Source organism: Pristis pectinata, chromosome 3 (assembly GCF_009764475.1).
Source record: "Pristis pectinata isolate sPriPec2 chromosome 3, sPriPec2.1.pri, whole genome shotgun sequence".
NCBI classification, from domain to species: domain Eukaryota; kingdom Metazoa; phylum Chordata; class Chondrichthyes; order Rhinopristiformes; family Pristidae; genus Pristis; species Pristis pectinata.
Genome location: NC_067407.1, coordinates 133,236,111 through 133,255,804, shown reverse-complemented (window position 1 = coordinate 133,255,804; position 19,694 = coordinate 133,236,111). Strand labels below are relative to the sequence as shown.

Here is a 19,694-nt window from a genome sequence, read left to right as displayed (position 1 = left end):
AAGCTTCCACATCCTTCCTATAATGTAGTGACCAAACTGAACACAATATTCCAAATGTGGTCTAACCAGAGTCTTACAGAGCTGCAACATTACCTCTCGGCTCTTGAATTCAATTCCCTGGCTGATGAAGTCCAGCACACCATATGCTTTCTTAACCACCCTATCAACCTGCATGGCAACTTTGAGGGATCTATGTACTTGGACCCCAAGATCTCCCTGTTCCTCCACACTGCCAAGAATCCTGCCATTAACCATGTACTCTGCCTTTAAGTTTGATCACTTCACACTTCTCTGGATTGAACTCCATCTGCCACTTCTCTGCCCAGCTCTGCATCCTATCAATATCCCATTGCAACCTACGACAACCTTCTGCACCATCTACTACACCACCAACCTTCATGTCATCTGCAAACTTACCAACCCACCCTTCCACTTCTTCATCCAAGTCATTTATAGAAATCACAAAGAACAGGGATTCCAGTACAGATCCCTGCAGAACATCACTAGTCACTGACCTCCAGATCAAATAGTCCCCTTCTACAACTTCTGCCTTCTACAATTCCCCTTCTGCCTTCTGTGGGCAAGCCAATTCCAAATCCACACAGCCAATTTTCCATGGATCGCATATCTCATGACTTTCTGGGTGAGCCTACCATGGGGAAACTTGTCAAACACCTTGCTAAAATCCATATATACCACATCCACCGCACTACCTTCATCAATTTGTCTTGTCACTTCCTCGAAAAACTCTATTAGGCTTGCGAGGCACGACCTGCCCTTCACAAAGCCACGTTGACTATCCCTAATAAGACTATGCTTCTCCAAATGTTCATAAATCCTGTCCCTAAGAATCCCTTCCAATAGATTGCCCACCACTTACATAAGACTCACCCTTCTTGAATAATGGAACAATGTTTGCCATCCTCCAATCCTCCAGTAGCAATCCTGTGGCCAGGGAGGACTTAAAGATCATCATTAGCACTCCAGCAATCTCGTCCCTCGCTCCCCATTCTGATCGATAACCCAGGTAGTCAAAGGTACAGCTAGTAACGGCAGCAAAAAGGATTAGGTGGGGGTGGGGTGGGCAGGTGTGGAGAAATTAGGAGGATACCTAAATGTGGACAGTCACAGAGAAGCAACGTGTTTGGAGATTGTTGAACAAGAAGTGTTTCAGGAAATTGAATGGGGTCTTGCCAGGGGAAGGATTTAAACATCAAGGCAAGAGCTTTGTATTTGTGGGAATGGGAAGCTTGACATAGTAGTGGTTGGAATGTTTGTGATGGGCAGGTGTGCTGATATGGATACCAAAAACCAGGATTTTGAAGGTGCTGAGGTTCATGGCCAATTGAGGATTGTAAACCAGGCTGCATTTCTATGGCACCTTTCACCTTAGCCTGAGGACATGTACCACCAGGCTTAAAGGACAGCTTCTACCCCACTGTGATAAGACTATTGAACAGTTCCCTTATACGATGAGATAGACTCTAACCTCACGATCACACTATTGTTGTGACCTTGCACCTTATCGCACTGCACTTTCTCTGTAGCTGTGACACTTTACTCTGTACTGTTATTCTTTTTACCTGTACTACATCAATGCACTCTGTACTAACTCAATGTGACTGCACTGTGTAATGAATTGACCTGTACGATTGGTGTGCAAGACAAGTTTTTCACTGTACCTCCATACAAGTGACAATAATAAACCAATACCAATACCTTCCTATCATTAAGCACCAAAGTGCTTTGCAGCCAATGAAGTTCATTTGAGGTGTAATGTAATGTCGGAAACGGACACGCCAATAGTAGGTGCAATGAGATATTGATGTAAGCAGTAGTATTGAGGTCGAAGTAGGCAATAATGGGGTTGTTATCCCAGCCAGAGGACAATGCAGAGTGGGCAGATTCAAAGGTGGGGACAAGGTGATGGGGAGAGGGTCAACAGTAGTTAGCACTTTTGTTATTGGAATAAGCGCTGAAGGGGATGTTTTCTGCCTTGTCAGGTCAAGCTGGAGGAAGTTGTAATTCACCAAGACCAGCTGTCAGATTTTCTGACAGCACAGAGGCAGCGCTGGGGTAAGAGGGGAGCCGCAGAGAGTGGATGTTTGCGGGATGACCTTCTGACCATTGTTTTACAATAATCAGACTAACAATGACAGAGGAATGTTGTGCAGTAGGCTAACTAATCTGCTCATTACTGCCTGGTCATAACTGTTTGTACATATCAGCAGGAGTAGACCCTCCAGCCCTTAAAGCCCAGACCCATAAATTTTGACATTTACACTGCAGGTTCTGAAGCAGTCTATGGGCCTGAAGAACTTAACTCACTCATTACACACTAATCTACCAACAACTATAGCAGCATGGAAGGAAGCCATTCGGCCTGTTGAGTTCATACTAACTCTAAAATCATATCAATCCATCTATTCCCACTGCCTCACCCTTTCCCTATAGCCCTGCAAATACTTTCCTTTCAGATACTGAGCCAGCTGCCCTTTGAATGCTGCAGTTGAATCTTCCTTCACTATTACCCCTGGCAGTGCATTCCAGACCTAAGCACCCGCTGTATAAATGTTTGTCCCCTTGTTATTTTTGCTGCTCACCTTCATTCCAATGGGAACAGTTTCTCTCTATCTACCCTGTCCTCACCATTCATAAATTTTAAATTCCTTTATCAAATTCCCCTGGAACCTCCTTCTGTTCCAAGGAGAACAGTTCCAGATTCTCCAGTCTATCCACGTAACTTGAAGTCACTCATTACAGTATCTTCTGCATCATCTCTAAAGCCTTTACTTCTTTCCTAACGGTACACAAAAGTCCAGTTGTGGCCAAACCAGAGCAGGCTTTCTCTAATCCACCCAAACACGTCCAAGTCACAGCTAATTAAGTTCCTGATTATTGTTTCTATAACTTTCCTATCACTGAGGTTAAGCTGATAACTGAAGCCCTCCAGTTCCAGTAACATCCTTGTGAATCCTCTCTTCACCCTTTCCAGGCTAATGACATCCTTCCTGTAGCTGGGTGACCAGAGGTGCACACAATACTCCAAGTCCCAACTCTTGTACTCAGTGCCCTGACCAATGAAGGCAAGTGTGCCAACTGCCTTCTTCACCACCATGTCTACCTGTGGTGCCACTTTCAGGAAACTACGTACTTATACTCCTAGTTCTACAACACTCTTCAGGGCCCTGCCATTTACTGTGCAAGCCCTCCCCTGGTCTAACTTACCAAAATGCAACACTTCCAGCTTGTCACTGTTAAATTGTCCTATGAGGAAAGGTTGGATAGGCGACCTTGTATCTAATGGAGTCCAGAATGAGAACTGATTTGACTGAGACATATAACACTGAGGGGTCTTGACAAAGTGATGCTTCTTCTTAATAGTAGGATATAAGTTTAATGGTCACTGTTTAAAAATAAGTGATCACTCAATTAAGACAGAGAAAAGGCAATTTTTTTTTCTCTCAGATGGTGCGTCTATGGAACTTTCCTTCTGTAAGGAGGGCGGAAGCAGAAACCTTTGGATATTTTAAAGGCAGAGGTGGATGAAATCCTGATGAGGGGTGCAACGTTACCAAGGGAAGTGGGATGGTTGAAATTATGAACAGATCATAAAATCATAAGAACTAGGATCTCTGCGATGACCCCTGGTTCTAGACTTTTCTGCCAGGGGGAAATATCGTCCCTGCATCGACACTGTCAAGCCCTGTAAGAGTTTTGTAAGATTTAATGAAGATCATCTCTCAATATTCTAAACTCTAGAGAATACAAGCCTAGTTGATTCAATATCTCTTTATAAAGCAAACCCATCATCCCAGGAACTAGCCTGATGAATCCTTGCTGCAGTCCGGCTATCGCAAATATTTCCTTTTTCAAGTTAAGGAGACCAATACTATACACAGAACTCCCAAGTGTGCTCTCATCAAGGCCTATGCAAGTGCAGATAATTTTCTCTTTACTCCTGTACTGAAACCCTCTCAGAATAAAGGCCAACATACATTTGCTTTCCTATATGCCTGCTGCACCAACGGTAGCTCTCTGTGACTTGACTACAAGCACATCCACATCCCTTCGAACAGCAACATTTCCTCAACATTTAAAGAATGCTCTGCTTTTTGGTTTTGTGCAACAAAGTGGGTGACCTCAGATTCTTAGCACATAGTATTCCATTACTATCTCACCCTTCCATTTAGCATGTTTGCAGACCCTTGAAGCCACTTTGTACCCCCCTCCCTACTTAGTTGCATTTCCAACAAACCTGGAGAGATGACATTTAGTCGCCCCTGCCAAATCTTTGACCTATGTTGTGAATAACTGGGGACCAAGCACCAATCCCTGCACTCAGCTGGTCATAGCTTGCCACCCTGAGAAAAAACACATTTACTCCCATTCTTTGCTTTCTGTGTGTTAACATGTCCGTATATTGCCCCCAATTCCACATGTTCTAACCTGATTGACCAAACTCCTTTGTGGAACTTCGGAAAACCTAAATACAGCACATTCATTGGTTGCCCCTTACTTATTCTCATAGATTAACATCGCAAAGAATCAGGCCCTTCCACCCGGAGTCGACACCAACCACTCATGTACACTAATCCCATTTTATTCTCCACACTTTTCCTTCAACTCACCCCAGATTTTACCACTTACTTACAAACTTGTGGTAATATACAGTAGCCAATGCAGCTACAGGTCTTCTGTATGTGGAACGACCCACCCGGGGGGGAAACTCACGCGGTCACAGGGAGAAAGTGCAAAGTTCACACAGACAGCACCTGAGGTCAGAATTGAACCCGGGTCACTGGAGCCGTGAGGCACCAGCTCTGCTATCGGGGACTCTCTGGCTTCTGTAACTATCACATTCTCAAAGAACTCCAAGAGATTTTCCTCTCGTACATCCATGCTGATTTTGCTCAATCCTATATTTTTTCCTGGGAATTCTGTTATTACATCCTTTATTACAGATTTCAGTATTTTCCTCTGCTGATGTCAGATTAAGAGGTTGGTGGGTCCAGGTTTTCTCACTTCCTCCTTTATTAGATACTGGGGTCTTATTGATCAGTGGAACAGGCTTGAGGAATTGAGTGACCTACTTTTTTTGTCTAAATGGGGTAGGACATTTGTAATATTCATGTCCTGAATGAATCTTGGAGGCAATAACACAAAGTGATCGAGTCACCTCTATCCCACTGAGCAAAAAGGTGGAGTTTGTCTCCACTTCTTCAATGTCATTTACTCCAACCCACCACGCTTAAAGTGCAAAATACTCCAAGTGTTGGAAATCTGAAATTAAAATTAGAGAAGGTTGAAAATATACAGTGTCAGGCAGCATCTGTGGTCAGTGAAACAGTTTCATCTTATTGATGCTATGTATGAAATGTTAACTGCTTCTCTCTCCACAGATGCTGCCTCACTTGCTGACTGTTTTCAGCATTGTTTTAATTTCAGTCTGTGATACCTTGCAATTTTTTCCATGTTTATGTGACACATAACACTTCTGTTTATCTTTCAAATTTAAATGAATTTTGTTGTCATTTTAAACATCAAATGAAACACAAAATGAGTAGACTTGATTCTTTTTAAAGCCATGCAGAAGGCTGGCGTCACATCATCTTTGGGATGTGCAAAAACCACACTGTTAATGTGCATGGATGGTTCACACCCTTTACCCTTGATTCCTTAACCAAATTCGATGCAGACAGTAAGAGGACGGATATAATTTACCCTTATTGTTCATGTTTTGTCTCTGATCTTTTTGCCTGTAATATGTTTTTGGTGGGGGGCGGGGGGTGGTTGGAACAGCTCAGAGAAGCATTAAGTCAAAATACTGCAATGCTGAGTTAGGGCAAATAGAGAGATGCCTTTTCGCATTAGCAGCTGGTTCAAGGGGCATAGATTTGGCCAAAAGCTACAAGGGGATGAGAGGAAGAACTGTTTATGCAGAGGTTTGCTGTGATGTGGTACTCTGCCAACAAGGGCGGTAAAAGCATTTAGAGCCTTCAAAAGGGAATTTGAACTCGATAGGCACTTTGCACGGCTACGGGGCAAGAGTGGAGGAAGAACAGCAGTGACCGGACTGCTTTGTAAGTGTGGGCATGGACTCAACTGGCTGAACGGCCCTCCACTGTGCGGAAATGATCAACTATCGTGAGTGTGGCTTTTTGTTACACATACAGGCATGTGTGTCGTTTCTTTTCCCCGGCCTCTTCAGTCTCTCCCCTCTGGCTGGAATGAGTCTGTGGCTACGTGTGCCTTCTGCCCTTGGGGAGGAGTGGACTTCCACCCGCACTGGGACTCAGTGTTTTGGCACTTGCATGGACTGAGGGAGCCCAAAGTGCCCGCCATCAGTGGCGTCCGAGGTGACGATGTTAGAAGCAGCTACAGGTCTACTGCATCATTCTCAACCTTAACGATGATGTTCCCAAACACATAGGTGGACGACTGCTTCTCGCCGAAAGTCTGTGATGGCAGCAGCATGGTGTCGGCCTCCGGGGGAAGCTGCGGGACCTTCAGGTACTGTTTGGGCAGGGGTTCACCCTGCTGGTCCCGGCGGCGCTCCGGCGCCCGGCCGCATGGCACGAAGACCAGGGAGCTGGCGGAGGCCGGGCCAGACAGCAGGCCATCCAAGGCCTCGTCGGGCCCGCTGATGGAGAAGACGGAGCAGGAGCGGGCCTGCAGGCCCGGCGGCTGGTGGGGGCTGAGCTGACTGATGTTGGTGGCGTTGGAGCTGCTCCTGCCCCCCTGACCGGCCGCCGGCTTGGGGTGCAAGAGGGCGGAGAGCCCGGCAGCGGCGGCCGGCCCCTCTCGCCGGGACCTCCGCCCCAGGCCCACCTTGGCCTCCAGCCGGCGCTGCCAGTGGCGCAGGGCCTTGCGGAACCGCCTGCTGAGCAGTGCGTACAGCAGTGGGTTGATGTCCGAGTTGAGCAGCGCCAGCCAGTGGGCCGCCGTCACCAGGCCGGGCGGCACGCTGGAGGCCCGCCGGCCACCCACCACCGCTGCCTCGACGGCCTGCACCAGCCCCACCACCTCGTAGGGCACCCAGCAGCAGAAGAAGGCGAAGATGACCATGAAGAGGCGGAAGGCGCCGTGGTGCTCCCCCCGGCCCGGGCTGCCTCCTCCACCGCCGCCCTTGCAGAAGATGTCAGGCCCCCGCGGCTGCAGGCCAGGCCCCCGCCGGCGGCAGCAGCAGCAGCAGCCGCCCCGGGCCTCCTCGCACCGGTGCTCGGAGATGATGGGCGAGTTGACGCTGGAGATGAGCTGAGAGAAAGTGGGCCTGTCGGCGGGGCTGGGACCCCGGGGCTGGGGCCGGCGCTGCAGCTGGTTCTCGATGTCGTGGATCCGCTTGGCATGGCCCCGGGCCACCCCCACGATGCGCACGTAGCAGAAGATCATGACGGAGGCGGGCAGTAGGAAGGAGAAGACGACCACAAAGCCGGTGTAGCTCAGGCTGTCGGCCCACGCCACCGAGCAGCTGCGGAGGGCCGGTGAGTAGCCGAAGCGGCCCCAGCCCAGCAGCGGGGGGCAACTGCTGAGGGCTGACTGCAGCCAGATCCAGACCACGGTGGCGGCCGTGCGGCGCACGGTGCTCTGCGAGTTGTACTGCAGGCAGTCGATGATGGCGTGGTAGCGGTCCAGGGCGATGGCGGCCAGGGTCAGCACCGACGCCGTGCAGTACACCGACGAGGTGTAGCCCACGTAGAGGCACAGGTCCTGCAGCCGGACAGAAACAGACAAGGGAGAGTGACAGCGGCGGAGACACAGGGGCAGGAACAGGGCCGTCACCCCCCCCCCCCCCCGATACCTCACACTCACACCAACCTCCCCCTCCACACACACACACACACACACACACACACCACCACCAGTGAGATACAGGCACACCCATAGGTCAATACCCCCCACACCAAATCAGTGAGACATAGGCACACTCAGAGGACAATGCCACCCACACCACCACCAGTGAGATACAGGCACACACAGAGGACAATACCCCCACTCCACTACCACCAGTGAGGTACAGACACACACATAGGACAATACCACCCCTCACACACACACACACACACACACACCACCACCACCACCACCACCACCACCACCACCACCACCACCACCACCACCACCATCAGTGAGGCATAAGCACACCCACAGTAAAATCACCCACCACCACTAGTGAGATACAGGCACACTCACAGGACAAAATCCCTCTGCCTCACCCACACACCACCATCAGTGAGATACAGGTACATCCAGAGGACAATATCCCACACATGCACACACGAGCATCAATGAGACATAGACACACCCACAGGACAATCCCCCACCACAAATATCAGTGAGATTTAGGTACACCCACAGGACAATCCCCACTGCCAGTGAGATACAGGCACATCCACAGGACAATCCCCCACTGTCAGTGAGATACAGGCACATCCACAGGACAATCCCCCACTGTCAGTGAGATACAGGCACATCCACAGGACAATCCCCCACTGACAGTGAGATACAGGCACATCCACAGGACAATCACCCAACACCACCAATGAGACACAGGCAGACCCACAGGACAATCTCCCACCACTAACACCAATATCAATGAGATACAGGCACATCGATAGGACAACCCACCATCACCAGTGAGATGCAGGCACACCCATAGGACAATCCACCACAACCAACACCATTCAGAAGACACAGGAACAGAAGTGGGATGAACACCCAAAACCGCCACCAACACCATTCATTGAGACACAGGCACACCAGCAGGACAGTCCCCCAACACCATAACCACCACCATTTAGTGAGGCATAGGCATGCCCACAGGGCAACACTGCCTCTCACAACCACAACCATTCAGGAAGACAGGAATACCAGGCGGGCAATCTCCCACCACTACCTTTCAGTGAGGCACAGGAACACCCACAGGGTAATCCCGCACCACACAACATAGTCACCACTGTTGAGTGAGACAGGCATTTCCCCCTCCCCCAGCATGGTAATCCTCCTTCGCCAACTCCCCACCCTCCCACTCAGTCGGACAGTGGCCAGTAGGGTATTCTGGCCCTTCCGCTATTCACTCAGACATTGGAAACTAGACAGGGCACTCCCATTTAATCAGATGCATGAAGTGTCAGTCCTGTGACCACAGCAAAACAGCCAGCAATCACCACCTTAACACAGAGAAGTTGCATTGTTACAGGGAAATAAAGAAGTTGGTTTGGGATTGACTAGATTGTTCTGCTGGGAGCTTGCATGGACCCAATAGGCTGTATTATGTGCACAGGCTCAATTCTGTGGAAATTCAGCGACTGCTGTCACTTATTTTCACAGCATTTGTTGTTTTGCAGCATAATATCCTGAAATCAGAAGCCTAATGAGAACTCCAGGAAACTATTCTTACTGTATTGTACCATGAAAATGATGCACCCTATTGCATAAAATGCATGATTTTTTAATAGCATACTGTGCTATAATGTCTGTTTAATGATCCTCCTGGCCTTAAAAAAAATTGAGTTTATCCTTTTGGTTGTCATCCTTAAATATTTGGTCTCCACAAATGTCTGGTGTATGTCGATGCTTAGTTCAGCGACTAAATCTAGATTTTTTTATTTATTCACTCACAGCATGTGGACATTGCTGGCAGACTCCCTTCCCAGAAAGATGTCAGCGAACCAGATGGTTTTTTTTACAATTCAGTAATTTCATGATTGCCATTACTAATACCAGATTATTTTTACTCCAGATTTATCTAATTACTTGAATTTGTGCTTCCCAGCTACTGGCACTGATTTGAAGATAGTATTCTGCTTTTCAATCCTCTTCAGTTTAATCTAAAATAGCCATAGAGCACAGAAACAGGCTCTTTGGCCCATCTAGTCCATGCTAACCTGATCTTCTGTCTAGTTCCATCTATCTGCACCCGGACCGTATCCCCATCCAAACTTGTCTTAAATGTTACAATTGAACATCCTGTGGGGTGCACTGCAGGTTGGGGCTGAGGTCAGTACTGACAGGGTTAATGTGGCTGTGCAGGGTGACCGGCCTCATAGAAACATTTAAAATGTTGAAAGGACTGGACAGAGTAGATGTGGCCAAGCTGTTTCCCTTGGTGGGTGAGTACAGGACCAGAGGGCACAATCTTAGAATTAGAGGGTACAGGTTTAAAACAGAGATGAGGAGAAATTTCTTTAGCCAGAGGGTGGTGAATTTATGGAATTCCTTGCCACGTACAGCAGTGGAGGCCAGATCATTGGAGGCGTTTAAGGAGGAGATAGATAGATATCTAATTAGTCAAGGTATCAAGGGACTTGGGGATAAGGCCGGAAATTGGGGTTAGAATAGTTTTTTCTTCTGCTCATGGAGCAGACGCCCCCCCCCCCCCACCCATTTCTCATTTCTTTTTTCTTTTTCCCTTTTCTTTGGAGCAGACTCAATGGGCCGAATGGCCTACTTCTATCCCTTGTCTTGTGATCTTGTGAACCCGCATCCACCACTTCTGCTGGCAGCTCGTTCCACACTCGCACCACCCTCTGAGTGAAGAAGTACCCCCTCAGATTCCCCTCAAATATTTCACCTTTCTCCCTAACTGGTCTCACCCAACCCGAGGGGAAAAAGCCTGCATGCATTCACCCTATCTATACCCCTCATAATTTTGTACACTTCTGTAAGACCTCCTCTCATTCTCCTGCACTCCAGGGAATAAAATCCTAACCTTTTCAACCTTTCCCTATAACTCAGGTCCTCAAGTCCTGGCAACATCCGTGTAAATTTTCTCTGCACTCTTTCAAGCTTATTGATATCTTTCCTGTAGGTAGGTAACCAGAACTGCACACAATACTCCAAATTCAGCTTCACCAATCTCTTGAACAACTTCAATATAACATCCCAACTCCTGTACTCAATGCTCTGATTTATGAAGGCCAAAGTGCTAAAAGCTTTACAATCCTATCTACCTGTGATGCCATTTCCAAGGAACTAATGATCTGTATTCCCAGGTCCCTTTGTTCTACCGCACATGTCAGTGCCCTACCATTCACTGTGTGAGTCTTACCCTGGTTTGTCCTCCCAAAGTGCAACACCTCACACTTGTCTGCATTAAATTCCATCTGCCGTTTTTCAGCCCATTTTCCCAGCTGGTCCAGATCACTTTGCAAGCTTTGATAGCCTTCCTCGCTGTCCACTACGCCCCCACTCTTGGTGTCATCCGCAAATTTGCTGATCCAGTCTACCACATTATCATCTAAATCATTAATATAGATGATAAACAACAACGGACCCAGCACCGATCCCTGCGGCACACCACTAGTCGCAGGCCTCCAGTCAGAGAGACAACCATCTACTACCACTCTCTGGCTTCTCCTGCTAAACCAATGTTGAATCCAATTGGCTGCTTCATCCTGATTGCCAAACGACTTAACCTTCCAGACCAGCCTCCCATGCGGGACTTTGTCAAAGACCTTGCTAAAGTCCAAGTATACAACGTCCATTGCCTTTCCCTCATCAACCTTAGAACGTAGAACAGTACAGCACGGAACAGGCCCTTGAGCCCACAATGTTGTGCCGGTCTAATTAAATTAGTAATCAAATGCTCAACTAAACCAATCCCTTCCGCCTAAATAGCTCCACCACCACCCCAGGCAGTGCATTCCAGGCACCCACCACTCTGTGTAAAAAACCCACCCCACACATCTCCTTTGAACTTACCCCCTCACCTTAAATGCGTGTCTTCTGGTATTAGACATTTCAACAGTGGGAAAAAGCTACTGGCTGTCTATCTATGCCTCTCATAATCTTATAAACCTCTATCAGATCTCCTGTCAGCCTCCGCCACTTCAGAGAGAACAACCCAAGTTTGTCCAACCTCTCCTTATAGCACATGCTCTCTAATCCAGGCAGCATCCTGGTAAACCTCTTCTGCACCCTCTCCAAAGCCTCCACATCCTTCCTATAACGGGGCGACCAGAACTGAATGCAATACTCCAGATGCGGCCTAACCAGTTTTTATAAAGCTGCAGCATAACTTCCTTCTTGGTAACCTCCTAGAAAAACTCTATAAGATGGATCAGACATGACCTACCATGCACAAAGTCATGTTGACTATCCCTAATCAGGCTCTGTCTGTCCAAACACTTACATATCCTGTCCCTTAGAATACCTTCAATAATTTCCCCTCTACTGACGTCAGGCTCACTGGCCTATAATTTCCCAGCTTATTCTTAGAGCCTTTCTTGAACAACAGAACAACATTAGCTATCCTCCAGTCCTCCGACACCTCACCCATGGCTAAGGATGTTTTAAGTATCTCAGCCAGGGCCCCTGCAATTTCTGCACTAGCCTCCCACAAGGTCTGAGGGGACACCTTGTCCAGCCCTGGGGATTTATTCATCTTCATTCGCTTCAAGACAGCCAGCACCTCTTCCGGATACAGTCCATGACCTCCCTACTCTTTTGCCTCAGTTCTATAGTCAGTTCTATAGTCTCTGTGTCTAACTCCAGAGTAAATACAGATCCCCCACCTCTTTTGGCTCCATGCGTAGATAACCATGCTGATCTTCAGGAGGACCAATTTTGTCCCTTGCTATCCTTTTGCTCTTAATATAGCTATAGAAACCCCTGGGATTGTCTTTTACCCTGTCTGCCAGAGCAACCTCATGTCCTCTTTTTGCCCTCCTCACTTCTCCCTTAAGTCTTCTCTTGCATTTCTTATACTCCTCAAGCACTTCATTTGATCTTAACTGCCAATCCTAATATGTGCCACCTTTACCAGGGTCTCAATATCCCTCGATAACCAAGGTTCCCTAAACCTGTTAGCCTTGGCTTTTATTCCAACAGGAACATACAGATTCTGTACTCCCAATATTTCACTTTTGAAAGCCTCCCACTTGCCAAGCATCTCTTTGCTGGAAAACAGCCTATCCCAATCTGCGCCTGCCAGATCCCTTCTGATGCCATCAAAATTGACCTTACTCTAATTTAGAACCACAACCCGAGGACCAGTTCTATCCTTTGCCATAATTATCTTGAAATTAATGGAATTATGATCACTAGATCCAAAGTGTTCCCCTACACACACTTCTGTCTCATTCCCTAAGAGGAGATCTCTCCAGTTGGGACCCCTACATATTGATTAAGGAAACTTTTCTGAACACATTTGACAAACTCTATCCCATTCAATCCCTTTACAGTATGGGAGTCCCAGTCAAAATGTGGAAAATTAAAATCATCTACTATCACAGCCTATTACTATCACAGTAAAGACACATACGTTAGACTATTGTGTATTGACTACAGCTCTGCCTTCAATACAATAATTCCAAGCAAGCTTATCACCAAACTCCGAGACCTGGGACTCAACACCTCCCTCTGTAACTGGATCCTTGACTTTCTAACAAACAGACCGCAATCAGTGAAGGTAGGCAGCAATACCTCCGGCATCATTATTCTCGACACTGGTGCCCCACAAGGCTGCGTCCTCAGCCCTCTACTCTACTCCTTATACACTCACGACTGTGTGGCCAGATTCTGCTCTAACTCCATCTACAAGTTTGCAGATGATACCACCGTTGTAGGCCGTATCTCAAACAGCGATGAGTCAGAGTACAGGAAGGAGATAGAGAGCTTAGTGGAATGGTGTCATGACAACAACCTTTCCCTTAATGTCAACAAAACAAAAGAGCTGGTCATTGACTTCAGGAGAGGGGGCGGTGTACATGCACCTGTCTACATCAATGGTGCTGAGGTTGAGAGGGTTGAGAGCTTCAAGTTTCTGGGTGTGACCATCACCAACAGCCTGTCCTGGTCAAATCATGTAGATGCCATGCCCAAGAAAGCTCACCAGCGCCTCTACTTCCTCAGGAGGTTAACGAAATTTGATTTGTCCCCTTTGACTCTCACCAACTTTTACCGATGCACCATAGAAAGCATCCTATCTGGATGTATCATGGCTTGGTATGGCAACTGCTCTGCCCAGGACCGCAAGAAGCTGCAGAGAGTTGTGGACACAGCCCAGCGCATCGCGGACACCAGCCTCCCCTCCTTGAACTCTGTCTTTACCTCTTGTTGTCTTGGTGAAGCAGCCAGCATAAATAAAGACCCCACCCACCCGGGACATTCTCCCTTCTCTCCTCTTCCATCGGGTAGAAGATACAGGTGCCTGAGGGACTTAAGGACAGCTTCTACCCCACTGTGATAAGACTATTGAACGGTTCCTTTATACAATGAGATCGATCTACCTTGTTGTGACCTTGCACCTTATTGCACTGCACTTTCTCTGTAGCTGTGACACTTTACTCTGTACTGTTACTGTTTTTACCTGTACTACATCAATGCACTTTGTACTAACTCAATGTAACTGCACTGTGTAATGAATTGACCTGTACGATCGGTTTGTAAGACAAGCTTTTCACTGTACCTCGGTACAAGTGACGATAATAAACCAAGACCAATACCTTATATTTCTTGCAACTGTCTGCTATCTCTCTACAAATTTGTTCCTCTAAATCCTGCCGACTATTGGGAGGTCTGTAATATAGTCCCATTAACGTGGTCATCCTTTTTTTAATTCCTCAGTTCCACACATATTGCCTCAGTAGACAAGCCCTCCAGTACGTCCTCTCTGAGCACTGCCGTGACATTTTCCCTGATAAGTAATGCCATCCCTCCCCCTTTAATACCTCCCTCTCTATCATGTCGAAAACATCGGAACCCCAGAACATTGAGCTGCCAGTCCCGCCCCTCCTGCAACCACATCTCACTAATGGCTACAACGTCATAATTCCACATGCTGATCCATGCTCTAAGCTCATCTGTCCTTCCTACAATACTCCTTGCATTGAAATAGATGCATCTCAGAATGTTAGTCCCACCATGCTCATCAACCAGTCGATTTCTGTCTTTCCTTGTAGGCTTAACATCTACTTTCCCCACATCCGCTCTACTTGCTGCCCTGCCACTCCCCCCACCCCAAAGCAGCACTAGCAAACCTTCCCACAAGGACGTTGGTCCCCCTCCAGTTCAGGTGCAAATCGTCCCATTTGTACAGCTCCCACCTGCAGTACGAGAGCACATGGCTGTCACATGACAGTAACAACACTGACCCCTCTGGTTGGAGGACAGTATTGCTTATCGGATCGGAAGTGACACCACTGTCAGTCAAGCTTTGGCTCCACCCCACCCATCAGTTGTGGGCATAGGGATTGGCCTTGGAGAGCACCTTTGTTCCCAAACCTGCCTGACCATTGGCCTTGATAAACCCCTTTGTCCTTGACCCCCAAGCCATTGGCCTGTCTAAATTACCTGGCCGGGCTCCACCCAGCCTTCCAGCACTATAAAGAGTGCTGAAAATTCCTGGCCCTTTCTCTCTCAACTGCTCCAGGAATAGTGAGACAACGCTGCAGAGACCACTGGTAATAGTGTGCACCACCATGTGGTTTGGGAGCATCTTAGTCAGATTCCAGGGAGTGTTAGAGCCAATGCTTTTTTGGGTCAAGGTGTTTGGGCATTGAAGTGTTTATCCCTTGATAAGCTGTACCTTGTTTATTGTGTTTGTGTGTGTGTATGTATGTATCTCATCCTTGTTGTGATTCCCCCCTTACGTTCGCAGTCCCATGTGTGTGTGAGTGTGTGAGTGTGCATCCGTTCCCATTCATTCTATTCCTGCGTTTGCCTTTGTGATTAAACTATTTTTAAAATGCAAAGCCTGTGTCCAGAGTCCTCCATCTTTAAGATCCCAAAATAACCTTTTCACACAACACCACCTGCCCTGGAAGAGAGCCCAATGATCCAAAAATCTGAAGCCCTCCCTGCTGCACCATCTCCTTAGCCACATGTTAAACTGCACTATCTTTCTATTTCTTGCCTCACTAGCACGTGGCACAGGTAGCAATCCTGAGGTCACTACCCTGGAGGTCCTGTCTTTAGACTTAGCACCTAACTCCCTGAACTCACTTTGCAGGACCTCGTCACCCTTCCTGCCTATGTCATTGGCACCAATGTGCACCACGACTTCTGGCTGCTCACTCTCCCTCTTAAGAATGCTGTGGATTTGATCCGAGACGTCTCTGATCCTTGCACCTGGGAGGCAACATACCATCTGGGAGTCTCGTTCTCGTCCACAGACTTTCCTATCTGTTCCCATAACCAATGAATCCCCTGTTACTACCACACTCCTCTTTTCCTCCCTTCCCTTCTGAGCTATAGAGCCAGACTCAGTGCCAGAGACCTGGCCACTGTGGCCAAATCAGTGAGCTGACAAGAATTCCAGGAAATTACAAAAGCCTTAAAGTGTCTTGCATGAGATGTGAGATTGCATTGTGTGCTGTAATGTCTCCTTAACAACCTCTAAACTTAAAAATTTTAGTTTTGTGTGGTCTGTCATTCACTTAAAGGTTTCACCTTTGTGCTTTAAAATATGAATGGGTTCTTTCTACATTAAGTTAATTAATGTTTCAGCTCCTACCTCAATGTCGTGTGAATATTTTAACCATCAGCTCACACTTCTGTAAAACTTTTAAATGATTATTAAAAAAATTGTGCCTTTTATTTCCTGGTTTGCTGGTTGCGTGTATTCTTTAATGTTATTGGCTGCTCAGGTGTTTATACACAGGATTACAAAGGGGAGACACCACAGGAAAAGGCCATTCGGGAGAGCCAGTCCACATTGGCGTTTAACTCCACTTGAATCTCCTCCTGTCTTCCCATGACTATCATCTTAACCCTCTATTCCCTTCTTCCTTATTGCTGTCCAGCCTCCCCTCAAACACATCTGTATTTGCTTGACTCAACCACTCCCTACAGTAGTGAGTTCCAGATTCTCACCACTCTTTGGCAAAAAAAAAACTATTTGAATTTGCCAATGGATTTCTTGGAGGCTAAGATAAGATTTCTTTATTAGTCCATGTACATTGACACACACAGTGAAATGCATCTTCTGTGTAGAGGGTTCTGGGGGCAGCCCGCAAGTGTCGCCACGCTTCCAGCACTAACATAGCATGCCCACAACTTCCTAACCCGTATGTCTTTGGAATGTGGGAGGAAACCGGAGCACCCGGAGGAAACCCACACAGACACGTGGAGAACGTACAAACTCCTTACAGACAGCAGTGGGAATTGAACCCGGGTCACTGGTGCTGCAATTCCAACCCTTTTGAAATAAATCCTGGTTCTTGTTTTTTTTTAATTTTACAGCCTTGCTAACCTCTGGTGCAAATTTTAGTGACCCGTGTGTTTAGAACATAGAACAGTTCAGCACAAGAAGCAGCCCTTTGACCCACAATGTTGTGCGGAACTAATTAAGCTAATGGCACTTCTGTCTGCACATGGTCCATATCCCTCCATACTCTGCAGATTCATGTGCAGATACATCTATCATATCTGCCTCCACCACCACCCCTGGCAGTGCATTCAGGCACCCACCACTCTCTGTGTGTAAAAAAAATATCTCCCCCACATATCTCCTTTGAACTTTCCCCCTCACCTTAAATGCTTGCTTTCTACTATTAGACATTTTTACCCTGGGAAGAAGATACCAGCTGTCCATCTATGCCTCTCATAATTTTATTACTATCAGGTCTAATTTGTACCCCAAGAAGTATTTGTTTCCCTACCCTTCCTTTTAGGTAATAAGTGACATCCCTGTTCTTTCAACCAAAATCTACTACCTCACATTTATCTGTGTTGACTTTGTCAGTCCATTACTGAAGATCATTAATGACTTCCAGCAACTTGTTTCAGTCCTCCTCAGTGTGGATATCACCATCCTTCCCGTTCCCCTCCCCTCCCCTCCTCCCCATCACATTTAGAAACTGCTTTTGATTCTGGACCTGACTAATGTAAATTCTGAACAGCAGTTATTCCCTACTCACCATCTTCCACAGAGAAGAGCTACCCTTTACACCCCCTCTGTGCTTTCTGTCTTGGAGCCAGCTAGCTACCCATTCTGTTGCTTGTCCCCGTCTCTGAATTCCCTGGGTACCTTAGTGAAGACCAACACACACAAAAAAAATTATCACCTGTACCACCGTTGTGTGCTCCTTGTTCCCTCCTCAAAAAAACTAACAAGGTTGGTCATGGAATCATAGGGAAACAGGCCATTCAGACCACCACATCCATGCCAACCAGTGGGCACCCACCTTCCAGTACTTGGTCCCTAGCTATCAATGCCTAGGTTATTCAAGTGCTCATCTATACACCTCTTAAATGCTGTCAGTGACTCTGCTTCCACCACTCTCTGAGGCAGAGTATTCCAGGTACTCACTACTCTCTGGGTGAAAAGATTCCCCCTAAAATCCCTTCTAACCCCTAACCCTAAATGTATTCACCTTTCCTAAGGGGGAGAATTCACCTGGACTTAAGGGCTTGAGTTATAAGGGGAGACCAGATAGGCGGAGGGGTGGGGTGGGCGGGGGGTGACCTGATTGAGGATTATAAAATTACGAGGGGCATAGTTGGTCATAAGTCTTCTTCTACACTACCCCTCAGCCTCTGTTGCCCCAGAGAAAATAATCCAAGTTAACTGAAAGAATTTCCAACATTTTCCGTTTTTATTTCAGATTTCCGGCTGCTGCAGTATATTCCGATTGGTATTTCCAATAATGATTCCGATGCTTACAACTACTTACTCCTCTAAACCCTTCTTTTGTTTCTTACCTTGCCCCATTCAAGGAATGGTATAGGTAGAGATACAGATACAGGTAACCAGGGAGGGGGTGATGCCTCTTTAACAAGGGAGGACATAACAGCAGTACTTAAGAGATGACATTCTTGGAGGATCATCCAGTGAGGCCATGAGGGTAGAACTTAGAAACAAGAAGGGGAGGGTCACTGTAGTGAGGCTGTATTATAGACTGCCCAATAGTCAGCAGGAACCTGAGGAGCAGGTGTGTAGAGAAATTGCTCATAGTTGTAAAAATAATGGTGTTGTATTAGTGGAAGATTTTAATTTCCCCAGTATTAATTCAACTACCCCGAGTGTTAAGGGCCTAGGTGGGGTGGAATTTGTGAAATGTGTCCAGGAAAGTTTCCTGAGTCAATATATAGAGGACCCTACTTGGGAGGGTGCAATACTGGACCTCCTCTTAGGGAACGAGGTAGGGCAAGTAACTGAGGTGGCCGTCAGGGAGCACTTTGGCTCGAGTGACCATAATTCTATTAGTTTTAAGATGGAAAAGGATAGGGCAGGTCCACAGGTTAGGGTCCTAAACTGGAGCAGGGCTAATTTTGGGGGAATTAGGCAGGATCTAGCAGAGGTCGATTGGGTGCGCCTGTTTGACGGGAAAGGAACGGATAGCAAGTGGGAGACTTTTAAGAGTGTGATATCAAGAGTCCAGGAGCAGCATGTTCCTGTTAGGGTGAAGGGTAAACCTGGTAAGTTTAGGGAACCCTGGCTGGCGAGAGATATTGAGGCTCTGGTCAAGAAAAAGAAGGAAGCATACATTGGGTTTAGGAGGTCAGGAATGAGCGAACCCCTTGATGACTATAAAAACATCAAGAATACACTTAAGAGGGAAATCAGGAGGGCAAAGAGAGGGTATGAGATGGATCTGGCAGTTAAGGAAAATTCCAAGAGGTCCTATATCTATTTAAAGAGTAAAATGGTGGCTAGGGACAGAGTAGGTCCCCTTAGAGATCAGCAGGGCCACCTATGTCTCGAGCTGCAGGAGATAGGTGGGATTTTTAACGAATATTTCTCCTTGGAG

General features: G+C 47.1%; 1 protein-coding gene across 1 annotated transcript in view; it reads right to left on the bottom strand.

Moving 5' to 3' along the window:
- Nucleotides 1–6,378: 6,378 nt before the first annotated feature.
- Nucleotides 6,379–19,694, bottom strand: part of LOC127568020 (probable G-protein coupled receptor No9) — a 53,008-nt gene continuing 39,692 nt past the window's right edge. Inside the window, exon 3 of the mRNA XM_052011266.1 lies at nucleotides 6,379–7,710. Within this exon, the coding sequence (XP_051867226.1) occupies nucleotides 6,379–7,710 (1,332 nt within the window). The remainder of the gene's footprint in view (nucleotides 7,711–19,694) is intronic.